The sequence below is a fragment of the Porites lutea genome, chromosome 13, assembly GCF_958299795.1.
Source record: "Porites lutea chromosome 13, jaPorLute2.1, whole genome shotgun sequence".
Taxonomy (NCBI): domain Eukaryota; kingdom Metazoa; phylum Cnidaria; class Anthozoa; order Scleractinia; family Poritidae; genus Porites; species Porites lutea.
In genome coordinates this window covers 16,964,787-16,977,518 of record NC_133213.1, presented here as the reverse complement: position 1 = coordinate 16,977,518, position 12,732 = coordinate 16,964,787, and the positions used below count along the sequence as shown (strand labels likewise).

General features: G+C 40.8%; 2 protein-coding genes across 2 annotated transcripts in view; both read right to left on the bottom strand.

Annotated features, from left to right (window-relative positions):
• Window positions 1-4,700, bottom strand: part of LOC140922470 (uncharacterized) — a 4,943-nt gene extending 243 nt beyond the window's left edge. Inside the window, exons 1-4 of the mRNA XM_073372454.1 lie at window positions 4,673-4,700; window positions 3,594-3,887; window positions 2,951-3,007; window positions 1-479 (exon numbers count right to left, since the gene is read on the bottom strand). The exon at window positions 1-479 is cut by the window's left edge and continues 243 nt beyond it. Of these exons, the coding sequence (XP_073228555.1) occupies window positions 1-479; window positions 2,951-3,007; window positions 3,594-3,887; window positions 4,673-4,700 (858 nt within the window). The remainder of the gene's footprint in view (window positions 480-2,950; window positions 3,008-3,593; window positions 3,888-4,672) is intronic.
• Window positions 4,701-8,859: 4,159 nt separating this feature from the next.
• LOC140922469 (uncharacterized) lies at window positions 8,860-11,806 on the bottom strand. The gene is made up of 3 exons (XM_073372453.1): window positions 10,528-11,806; window positions 10,095-10,154; window positions 8,860-8,999 (listed from the first exon to the last, which is right to left on the bottom strand). The coding sequence occupies exons 1-3, from the start codon at window positions 11,783-11,785 to the stop codon at window positions 8,860-8,862; spliced, it is 1,458 nt and encodes a 485-aa protein (XP_073228554.1). The 5' UTR covers window positions 11,786-11,806.
• Window positions 11,807-12,732: the final 926 nt, after the last annotated feature.

Sequence of the window (12,732 nt, the reverse complement as noted above, 5' to 3'; positions counted from 1 at the left end):
CCGCAGTATTCTCTTCGCCCCAAACTGTTTATAACCCCACAAGGGGGTAAAAACACGTGATCGGTATTCAAACTTCTTAGGTATTAACACGAATATTTTTGGCTTGCCATGAAGAGAGGGGCATTTATCGCTTGTGAAAAGCGATGTGATTGTCTTGATGTCAATGAGCTTGTCATCAGTTCCACATATTCCATGTTCGGTTCCAGTGCTCCGGATGATGCAGCAAAAACAGTCGTTATTGTAAAAATCTCTTTGTGCCGTGTCTGTTAGTGCCTTTAACATGTCACTTGTAGTCAGGTAAATATCTTCTCTGGTCGTAAAGCCGAATTTCTCTACGAAAACCATTTTTTCAGTGCTTTCTAATTCCAACGGATCATTAGTGGTCATGGCAATGGGATCGTTGTTTATTATAAAGACATATCCAGACCTCGCAAAGTAATCACCTTTGACCACCTGGCTGGGCTTTCCATGGGTTGGTCCTGCAAATATGTGAATATACTTCCATGACGTGAACCAAATTAAAATTCATTGCAATTGAACTACAGTAAAAATCCCCGCGTAAGAACCAACTGTTTTAAGAATAGTGACCTGCTGGCAGAAATTTGCCCAAAAATATAAGAACCTGCTTAGCCAAGCAAGATCAAGTAGGTTCTTATATGTTGGTTATAATTTAATAATTATTATAAACCATTTAATCACGGAGTTTGACTTTTAAATCGCAAATTTATACAACAAGGAAATACTTTATTTAATCATTATTTATTGAATTTTTTTGTCTCCTCTTTTATTATACAACTCCCATTCTAGAGACGTAACATCTGTAATCAGTTTAGTTAGGCTTTTCGTAATACAAATGTGAATAAATGCTGTTTATTATACGGCTGAATCCGCGGGCAGGCAAGATGAAGGGAATCCTGCGTTCTGACTGGCTACCTAAGTGGGAAAGATGGGTTCATCTTGCCCGCTCGGGATTTCCCGCGTTGGTCCCGCAAGAAAAAGTTCCCTTTTTGGCCATATAAGAAATCTTTTATTGACCAAGCTTGTTCGACTTCGTCTCGGTCAATAACAACGCGAAATAAAACTTGCCCAATATCCAGCTATCTAAAACTCCAAGTTTATTTATTTTTCTGGTAGTCAACAACTATATCTCCCTCATAGAAATATCTAACCTGATTAACTAACAACAAGAGAACGACTGGACAACTGACAATATATTTGACTAACATTAAACGACTGTTTAACTGTGACAATAGACGCCGGGATCGAAACACACCAATGACATTACGAGTCTTCATAGCCAATAACATCACGGCTTAACTGACAGACGACCAATAGCATCGCGACTTAATTGACCAGTCAGGTAAATAATTAGAGCTTAATACCATCAACTGAAGGTGATGCAACTCACTTTGACTCTGAAGATGACTACCGCACGGATTGTCGAAATGTCAGTCAACTGTCAACAACAACAGTCCTATTCAGGACTACGTTCACCCGGACGATCATACTCAATCTACTTATGAAATGACTCCTGGGTTCAAACCTTTCACAGTCATCAAGAACCTATTTAACCTAAATTGCCAATGACTACTCCAAAATATAGAAGCTCTTTTTCCAGACTTCAAAAAATGTAGGTTCTAACACGCGGGTTTTTACCGCAGTACAAATGTTCAACTCCAGCGGAATCACCGAGAGTACCAGCATGAATCTTAGCCGTCTCCTAGAGGCGCAAACTCCCGACAAAGACGTCTGAATCAATTCACTCGGCAATAATCAAACTCGATCATGGCAACTAAGAATGAAATACATACGAGACACTACAGGGAACCCGGACTCACAACAGCCTCCTCAAAGCCAAAGTATAACTAAGGATTTGTATTTGCTCTAAAAACGTCATTTTAACAAGTTTTGATGTTTTGGTTTCTTACCTACAGTGTACTAAGAATAAGACTGTCTTCAAAACTTTCTAAAATGACGTTTTTAGGGCAGGAAACAATAAGAAAAAGCTAGAAACAACACAAAGATATCTCAGTCGATATGAGGTATGTGCACTTTAATGGCTGTTTATGTGTAATATAACCGTTTTATCGACCTTATACCATAAATTCCCATACAAATTCTCATAATTTGGCTTCGAAAAAGCTGTGGTGAGTCTCAGGGTTCTCTGTGGCGACACCTCCTTCAATTTGTCTATTTAAAGAAAGCAAGCAAGCAAAGAAAGGAAGAAAAACTAGCAGAACCATTGCACTCGACAGTGGAAATGACAGGAAAATCAAAAAATGTGCTACTTAACAGTAACTCGACACAAACTTGTTATAAATCTCACAAGTCTCCTTCGCCTCGCTCGGGCCTGAGTCACGCAAGCGGGAGCAGAGAGCTTGCGTGACTCCGGCCCGAGCGGCTGTGAAGGAGACTAATCGAACAGCGATCCCTCGCTCAACGAATTTATTACCGAAACCACAAAGCGGCGTTAAAAGAAAACCTCCCGACTTTCTGCATTGATTCTTCATTCGTGGTTCGTTTTAACAAGTCATAGTTTCGAAGAGAAGGGCTATTTTCCTGTTTACGATAAAACTCGAAACTTTCAACTCCGGTCTATGCAAGCATGCGATCTGCTGAATATTCAATGAAAGTCTCACTGAATTACCCGCAGTTTTCGGGTAGTGACGTCACACTGGACAGCATTAGCGGCTCTCTAATTCCGACGTTTCTCTCGGTAGTTTGCGACTCGTCTAGATGGCTGAAATTCAGGCTACCAGGACACCGTTTGTGGTTCAGTCTCGCTTTAGTCAATTTTAACCGCGTCTGGAATTATGGTCAGAGCAAGCCTCGGCCACACTGTTTCCTGTAAATCCGTGGGCACATCAATGGGCTAGGTAACTCGTCGGGGGTGTTTTTCCTACGCTCTCAGATTCGAGATTAGTGGGGAAGAAGAACTTGTATATCTTACCTGCCAAAAACTCAGCCGTTGTTGGTTCTGTCCTGGATGGCGTCGATACTGTTTTACCTAACGAGAACGAGGAAATACAATAATATTATACGCAAATTGACCAGCCCCAGTATAAGTTAAACAAACAGGTGCTTGATATTACGATTGGCACATTCTATGTATCAGGTATTTTGCTTTTTCTAGAGAGAATTATTGGACAATTATTCTCTCTTGTATTTACATTTTCTATTACGACCAGCCCAGTGATCATAGTCTCTCACGCTTCGAGGTCCTAACTTCATCGTAAGAGGCAACAGCGATTAACTGCGCGGGGCAAGCTCTTTCGACTCGGGTGGAAAGTGTCTCGGAGTCGAGCAAAATTAAAGAGCTTGACTGCCGGGGCTGGAGTGTCTGATAATCTGTCTAATAGGTTGCTCGTAAACATCACTTTAACAAGGGAACTCTAGCGTTAAATAGCGTTATTTCTGTTCTCACGCTCAGGAAAACGCAATTAGCGAGGTCATCTCCATCTTTGTTTTGGTCCGGGCCTCTCACCAATGGAAAATGCATCTTTTAAACAAAGTTGTTTGTGAGTGTTTGCCTGAGTTTAATTCTATTTCTATCTTACGTGTTTGCTTAATTCTCCAGCATCTTAGGAATGTACCTGCAACGTTTTCCATCAAATGACCCATATCTATTTTCGTCAGGGCTTCTTGTAAGACTTCCATCGTGGCATCGTCGCCATTTAATCTCTTCCACTCACCGAGCATCGCATTTCCTTTATCACTTAGACTCAGGTCTTGCATATCAAAATAGTTAAGTAGTGAGTTAGCAAGTCCAAGAATTTTCCCGAGCTCCCTCCATTTTGTGCCAAGATCTACTGCAAGGCCACGTAGTAATGAGCGAGTAACAGGTTTAGTCTCCCAACTGCGAGCGCCGAGCACCTTCTCCTTTATAGCTGCAACAGCAAAGCATGGGAACTTTAAGTCTATCTATCTACGAGCAGAGAAGTGCTAACTAAGGCGTCACAACCAAACAGCACCAGAAAGTGAATTTGGACATAGCAGCTCGCGGGGATGATCGTTTGTAAAAGAAAGCAAAATGATAAAGACACAACGAATTATAAGTTAGTACACAATCGCAAAAGATATGGTTGAACGAGCTACAAACACGTGCATCTTGTTTCGAAACATTGCTGCAAAACAAGTTGAAAAGCGTTATGCTCGTTTCACCGCCAGCCACGTTCAAACCAGACACTGAACGTGTTTTTATCTTAGGCTGCGTGCAAACGGACGCAACAACTCCCAACATTGTTGGCGCAACAATGTTGGGAGTTGTTGCGTGCGTGTTTGCAGTAGTGAGCAAACGGATGCAACAACTCCCAACAATGTTGGGACCTGCAGTGCATCGTGGGAAGGATACAACCCATCAGTCTTTGTAAACCACGCGTAATGAGCGTGCGTGGCCCCAACAGTGTTGGAAGAGCTTTGCAAACGGATCCAACATTGTTGCGCTACGCTTCGGCGAGCACGGAAGAAAAGAAATGTTGGGAGTTGTTGGCTGAAAAGTTTGACCGGTTTCAAACTTTGCGCAACAACACGCAACAACATCCAACAACATGCAAAAATTTAAAAAAGTGTAAATTTAAAATCTAAATTTACACTTTTATTCAGTTAGTAACAGATGAAAGAGAGGGCATTTGTTCTTTATTTCACATGTGTTACCATTTGATGGCCCGCTTACTTGAACCGACCTGGCTCACTTTGCTCATGTGACCATTACCGCGGTATAACAGGAAGCGTAGCCGTCGCAGACGTAATTTCGTTTTGGTTACAAACGTCTGCGAAACAACGCCGATATCTTTTTTCTGGGCCCCCAGATCAAGTACGTTTTGAATTTCCTTACACCCTGATTGGCATATTGACAATGACTTATTTAAAAGGCCAATCACGGCGCGTAATCAAATCCTGGTACATAGGTGGGGGCCCAGAACAAAGATTTCGGCTCTGTTTCGCAGAAGGACTTATTTTTGATTTAAAAAAAAATGGTTTGGACACATGTTATTTTTTCAATTTCAGAGCATTACATATAGACACGCTATGAGCTTTCACATGGAAAATCATTTGTCACTGTCTCGTTAAAAATTGTTCAGTATTTATTACAGATCCGCGGATGTTCGGTGCATATTAGCGGAGTCAAAAGCGCAAGATTTGGGATCGAGAATGTTAACTAGCCCGAAACCATAACGACCACAGAAACGGTGCGAATGAGCAGTGTGTTACCCACTGTCCTGTTGCTGGTTTCGCCCATGCATTGGGAATTTTCAGCCTGGTCAGCCGGGCTCCGGGCATTCCAATACCGCGGACGTCAACAAAGAATTGTTTCACGCATGAGATAAACAGCTCTGCGGGTGCATTCGGCACGTTTTAGTATATTTCTTTGACGTCCTCTCCACGACTGCGACGTGAAACGTCCTAATCATTTTACCGGGGACATAAAGACATAATTTTTCTTTCCGTCTTCAAGTTGCACGCCGTTCTTGAGAATTAATTTATTTTTGGCAAATTGAGCGGGGCTTAAAAACCGCGATAAAGTTTCAAGAATAGAGAGATTAAAGGGACAGGTTCACGGTTCAGCGCATGCTCATTTATCAAAATGCTGTTTTTCTGCCGGGACATGCTGTATCGCCTATGCAAGCAGTATGATCATGTCCTGACGTTGTCAAAGAACCAATCTGCCCACTCCCCTGGCAGTCACTTGCACTTGACCAAATTTGCAAATAGCTGAAAATTAACCAACCATGGAATAAAACCTTCGGGTCAACAATAAATTCAATGTTGTAGTGCTGGCATAATCCACTGATTTTTTCTGGGATTTTAGTACTCCTCCATCCTACTTCAGGTTACTCTGAAATATACTTCTACTTTGAAATACACGCTGAGATCGCTGAGATACATGTGAGTGGGATTACTAACCGATAGAATTAATGGATCACTCACCGTTTCTGGGAACGGAGTCATCTTTCTACCGACGCTCAAAAATAAATAAATACACGCGAAGGCTCCTCAAGACTCGACGAGGACGTCTCGACTTCACTTTATGACCTTACGAGGATTACTCCATAACACACGATGACTTGCGGAGGATGATTTACTTGGCGAGAATTACTCCGTTAGACACGTTGACTCGACGAGGACGACTCAACGAGGGTGACTCAACGAGGGTGACTCGACGAGTAGATGACTCGAAGAGGACGACTAGGCGAGGATCACTCGACGAGGCAAGATGATTCGACGAGACTATTCTGAGTCATAACCCCGGGGAGGGCACTTGGGTATTTTTTGGGTGGATATGTGCCGCCCGGGACTCCAAATTGGCACCCCGTTCTAAAAACATTTCCCCTTAAATTGATACTCTGATCTAGAATTGGGCCAATTTTTTATACCCCGTCCAAGAATTCGCCCTAAAACTGATACCCCGTTCTAGAAATGGGGCAATTTTTTATACTCCGTTCTAGAAAGTTTGAAAATGGAAATAGCCCTGTTTTTTTTTTAAAAAGATATTTCTTTATTTGTTCGACTTATACATCAAATAAATGCTTCTTCATAATCAGCAACAATTTTAAGCAGAAGACAAAGCCTTGATCCACAATTTTTTATACCCCGTTCTAGAAAACGCCTCTGAAATGGATACCCCGTTCTAAATCAGGAGCTTCAAAATCACGACCCCGTTGGGCGGCACATACCCGTATAGGTAATGTATGGGAGTGCCCCCCCCCCCCCCCGGGGTCATAACCAGAATCCCAAAAGTCAGGGTTGTTTGTGAGGGACATCTGTTTTGCTAATTGTGTTGACGAGTTTATTATTAAGCCTGGCTTTGACTCGCTGAGGATTCAGGGTCTTGACTCGTTGAGGATTCTGGGTCTTGACTCGCTGAGGATTCTGGGTCTTGACTGGCCAAGAACATGATTGGTTGGCTCGCTGAGAATAGGTTTGGATGGCTCGCTGAGGATAAGTCTTGTTGACTCGCTGAGAATGAATCTGGATGGCTCGCTGAGAATGAGTCTGGTTTTTTGAAACTGGGCTTTGACTCGCTGAGGATTCTGGATTCTCACTCGCTGAGGATTCTGGTCTTTGGCTCGCTGAGGATTCTGGGCCTTGACTCGCTGAGGATACCGATCGTGTTCTTCCAAAAATGCATGAGTGAATAAAACTAGACTATTTGCTAAGAGAGATTATAGGAGGAATAAATTGAAATGGGAATAATAAAAAAGAAAGTTTCACACAGGAAAGCAAATTTAAGGAAATAGAAAACCTCGCGTAGGATTCTTTCCATGAGCACTTGTTGTGGTGGTGGGAGTATGTCTTTCTAGAAAGACATACTTCCACCTTTTTTTTCTTCATTTCAGGTGTGTGCAGGAAGCATGCAAGGAGTTGAATTTTCAAAGTAATGTCTAAAGGTGCGTTGAAAAGTCAGTTTTCACTTCACAGCGTGTTATGTAGCAAGCGTAGGGAACTTCCAAGAAGTGAAATAACTCTCAAGTCTCTCAAAATAGGGGGAAGTTAAAAAAAAAAAGAAGAAGAAGAAGAAAACAAGGCAGTCAAATATAATTCAGAATTGATGGCCTTCAAACTTGTCGCTCAAGACAAGAGCAATTGAAGCTTCAATAGCCATGGAAAAATATACGCGAGTCATCAATAAAATTAATGCTAAAATTATTTAACACAGGGAACACATTCATTTAATACAATTGTAAAATTATCGTTGAAAAAGCTGAAAAGAGGGGTAGTATGACCCACAAAAAGTATAAAAGTCACTGTCCTCTTCTCCTCTCATGTAAGTAAAGGTTCTGCGGAAAGTGAACAAGAAGTGTAAAAGAAGGGGAGGGGGATTGGTTGAGCTACATGAATACCTCAGGAAAAAAAGTTGTGGTTGTAATATAGCAAAGAACATAACACAACAAGCAACTACGTGTATCTTTTTTTTCTCTTACAGAGCAGAACACAACAGAGCAGGAGCAGAGCAGAAGCCAGCAAGAACATAAAACATCAAAAAAATGAAAATTAGCTTTTGTTACTGTAAATCCTCTGTCTACCCCCTGCCCCTCCCCCCCCCGGCATTTCAACTAACTCTCCCACTAAAAATTGCTCTCCTCTCCCCCCTTATTATTAATCAAAAGTAAATTGTTCACTACATTAAATATTATTCATGACTAAATACTCCATGTGAACCTATCTGATATGGTTAGTGCTAAAAGGTCAGTTTTGCCTCAAAATTGCTCCCAGGGTGCTCGTTAAAGTATTAAGGATAATTTGTCAAAAAAAAAAAAAGAAGACAATTGTAAATAAAAAAAGAAAAAAAATTGAGGAAGTTGAGTAGTTTCTTTTCATATTATATAAATATTCAGGGCTGTGCTCTAGCAGTACCCAAAAGCCCCTGGCACCCTCTTTTAACTCTGAGCAATGGGGAAATCACTCTCGATTTCCCTTCAATATAAACTGGAGCACAGCCTTGTTACAATAATTACACTAATTATTTCAATACTATTTTTAAAAAATGTATAAACTTTGATATCTTATCGGTTACAGTACAAATCTGCGTGTAAGAACCTACATTTTTGAAGTCTAGCAGGGAAGGTCTATTTTGGGGTAGTCATATATGAAGGAACTTGAGTTCGGTGCTTTTCAGCAAGGTCCATGAAGACAATATTATTACAATCTGCAGTTTTTATAACCCTGTTTTTGTTCTGGAATTAAAAGACTCACAGTGGTACAGTTTGTTACAGTATTTTCTTGTCTTATCAATTTGCAAACTTCAAACTCTTTTTTTTAAGAACCTGCTTGATTTCTTTCGTTTTTTGAGCTAAAAAGGTTGTTATATATTCAGTATATTTATGAGTATTAGGATGGCAAATTTCCGCCAGAAAGTTCTTAAACCACTAGATTCTTGCATGCAGATATTTTCTGAATGATAATCTTCCCAATCTTGTACTTCTTACAACTATTCCTGCTACTGCCAGAAAATAGGCAACCCTCTGCAACATGTACATCGGAAACACTAGAACATATTTCTTAGAAACGAGAAAAAATAATGTTGGGTTTACAGGCTGATCCAACGTGTTAACGTGCCTATGAGACGGCCAATACCGTTAGTAGTGTCTATTCCTGAACTATAAGAAGTCTTTTGATGATGTAAGAATTGTCGAGGTGGGAATTAAAAGTGGAACGCCAGGGGAGGCAGCGGTTTGAAGGTTATGCATCCAAAAGGCTGACTAACTTATACATATAATAATTGTATAAATGAAAATGAAATGAAACTTTAGTATTCAGAACAATGGATTGATGAGTGAAATAAAACAGGTGAATAAAAATTGGATAAATGACCATAATTTCAATAAAAATAGAACATTTAAAATAATGGGAAAAAATTATAGTTTCTAACACAATATTCGCAAAACAAATGTCCCTTTCAGTTGTCAAAAACCCTGACTCATCGAGTAGTCTTTATCGAGACATCTTGCCTCCTCGAGTCATCCTCGTCGAGTCATCGTCTCGTTAAGTCGTCCTCGTCGAGTCAACTTCACCGAGTCATCCTCGTCGAGTCATCGCCTCGTTGAGTCGTCCTCGCCGAGTCAACCGTGTCTCACCGAGTCATCCTCGTGTAGTTATGGTGCCTCATCGAGTCATCCTCGCAGAGTCATCTAGTCCTCGTCGAGTCAGGGAGTGAAAATCGAGTCGTCCTCGTCGAGTGTTGAAGTACCGCTTGAAAATTCGAGTGTCTATTTATTTATTTTTAAGCGTCGGTAGAAAGATGACTCCGTTCCCAGAAACGGTGAGTGATCCGAATAAATAATAAATTGGAAAAAAGTAATTTGATTAATGCGCATTCGCTTAACCGTGAACCTGTCTACGACAAACGGAAAACGTGAATTTGTACCTGGTGACCAAGTTTTCCATTTACTTATCGTTTACTGTTCATTATAACTACAGGAAAATCGGCCACGAAAGTTCTTTCCAATACGATTGTTTGTGTTGTTTGTAGCTGTTTTTATCTGCTCATTTCTCATTTTGAAAATTCCTCAAGTTGAATCTCACGTTTGCAGTTTGCCGTAAACGTGATGCTTTTAATGTAAATGTATTTTTTTTAACCACAACATCTATCTCACCTGCAGGAAGCTTAGAGGCGAAAACGGCTGGTTCTTGGGAAGTTTTCGTTTCGGGTTTACCTAAAGAGAATGAAAGGGTACAGAAATTTTAGTAGTCTGAAATGTACGGGTAAGGGGGTAGAGAAGGATGAAATGAAATGAAATGGAATTACATGACATGAAATGACATCAGACTATACCATGGTAAATGTGACACATTGAAATGATTGGCTGTAACGATGTTCGTATGTGGAGACAAAGGAATGATCTACTATAGGATATAGAGAGCTTTGCTGGCTCACGTCTCCACGCACGCGTAACTCCGCTATCATCACAAACGTGGTCATATATATGAGAAGCGACTGAGCCAAAATTACCAAGCACACAATTTTAAAGGTCACAGTTTTTAAAACGATAAATTAACAAGAGCCATTTGAGGACATTTTATTATTACCTTGTCTGTAGTTCAAGAAACCTTTGTACGACAAGTAGTCTTCCTCTGAAATAATAGTTCTCAGTTTTACCTCACTGAGGTCAAGTTTTTCCAGAACCTGTCTGGTTACAAGAGTATCTTGAACCACTTCGTTAAGACGGCCAGTACGATATTCGTTCCACAATGCCTCAAGAACTTCTAAAGAACTGCACGACACTGTTATGACCAAGCTTCCTAGTCTGGAGCTTTGAACGTCAACTCCAAGCTTTATTTTCAGGTATCTGATCAAGAGCTCTAATGGCCTCTTGAATGAATAAACAACATACCAGAAATCAAGAACTACTGGAATATTTTGCTGACTTGCTTGCAGTTCCGTTAGTGTGGATAGGCCAGTAGTACCTTCTGCTGATGACTGCTCTGGGGGTATAGATATACTTGTCTCCAGACGTTCAAATGGCAATTGGTCGCCTTCCACTTGTGCGGATGAACTAACAGCTGACCCACTTGCATTAAGCCGACTTTCAAGGAAAATGAGAATTTCCATGTGTTTTTGTTCTTGTTCAATTTTCATTTGTTCTTGTTTAATTTGCATCTCTTCCATCTTCTTATCTAGATTTTGGAGCTTATCTTTGGTATCCATGTCCACTAAGAACCACAATCGAAGTTCATCAACACATTCCTTTGCGTCTGGTGTAAGTGGTTCGTGGAAAAACTTTTCCATGGAATTCTTCCACTCATCCCTCCTTGCACTACTTATGCTGCGAGCAATTCTCAGTAGAGCCTCACTGATTTCCATCCAAAGATTCTCAAAATCAGCATTTGATATCTCCATACTGTGGTTGTGACCATAAATTTTGTTACGGTAAAATTTAATTCTAACTAAGTCTGCCTCAAGACTGTGATCAGTGCTGTTAGGCAAAATGTCCCATCCAATTGCAGGAGGAGTGAGGCTGCATATTGCTCGAAGCAATTTACAAAGTAAGCTGATATCAAAATCAGTCGACTTTCCATACGTTCCTGGCCCACTTGGGTTGTAAAGGCAGTTCCATTCGGGGTGGGTAAGGACTTTGTTTCTTCTAAGAGTTTGGAGCTGCGTCTTCATTACAGGGTTACTAAGCACAGCTGGAAGGTTGGCTGGTGGATGGATACTGTCAAACACCTCCCTCAAAAGTGCGAGACCTCCACGCATCAGAAGTCGTGTCAAACGCTGAAAATTTGCATTTTCATCTGTTGCACTTAACGCTTCATCTGCCGCTGATAGTGATGAACCCGTAGCCATTTCTATACAAATATCACAAGTGACACTAAAGAAAAAGAGTGACAGGAAAGACAATGTTACTTAAAACTGAGAGGGGAGGGATGGGTGGAAAGTTTACCAGCATATTAGGAACGGGATCAAGAATTGAAGTGAGCTTAGTAAAACTAATTAGCTTCTAAAAAAAACTGGCAATCCACACAAAATAATTAATAAAAATACGTCTTATAGCTGAGTACAAATGTGTACTGGATATATTATGATTGACTAAAAACTTTTATTTTACATAGTCAGTTAAAAAAGTGGGTTTTAATTAAAGGACATGGTGTGGAGAAATTATTCTTATTCCCGCCGCCCCCAGCCCCATCCTGGTTCACTCAATAGGAATCAATAAGAGGCTCATTAACTCAGAAGGTGTATTTTGTCAAAAAGCCAATGCCATTAACCCTCGAACGTACAGGGGGGGGGGGGGGGGGGTTCAGCCTCTGAATTTTTTTTGATTTTTTTTTTCTTGATGATAAAAGATCAGCACCTGACGTTTTCAGTCGCTGTTCGTTCATCCCTCGCGCGCATTTTGAGACAAGTTTGGTGATGGTCAGTTTCTATGGCAACGAGATGTGACGTCATAAGTAACAGGTGGTAAAGCCATTTTTCAGGGAAAATGCATGTTTTTCCACTTTTATCAACAATAAAGTAAACTTGTGGATATGGATAAAATGATACTAAGTGCTGATTTATGTGTTATTTTACATACACAAGCACAAATAATTACCATTTATCGCGATTTTTTTTTCTATAAATTCTTGGTAAAATCCAAGATAGCGGCCAAGATGCAACCTCGTCCCCAGGGCGCTTTTCCCTGGCTTTGAAGAAGCGCCCTGGAGACGAGGTTGGCCAAGATGGCGACCATTGTTGGTGACGTCACAGGCCTCCAGCAATGCCGACACCCATAAAATATACCTCATCTTGTT

Excerpts from the sequence above, each read along its gene's own strand:
- LOC140922469 (XM_073372453.1), bottom strand. The coding sequence starts at position 11,785 with ATGGCTACGGGTTCATCACTATCAGCGGCAGATGAAGCGTTAAGTGCA. Across the intron at positions 10,155-10,527 it reads TTTCTTGAACTACAGACAAG|GTAAACCCGAAACGAAAACT; the intron begins GTAATAATAAAA and ends CATTCTCTTTAG. Across the intron at positions 9,000-10,094 it reads CGCCTCTAAGCTTCCTGCAG|AAATATGTTCTAGTGTTTCC; the intron begins GTGAGATAGATG and ends CTCGTTTCTAAG.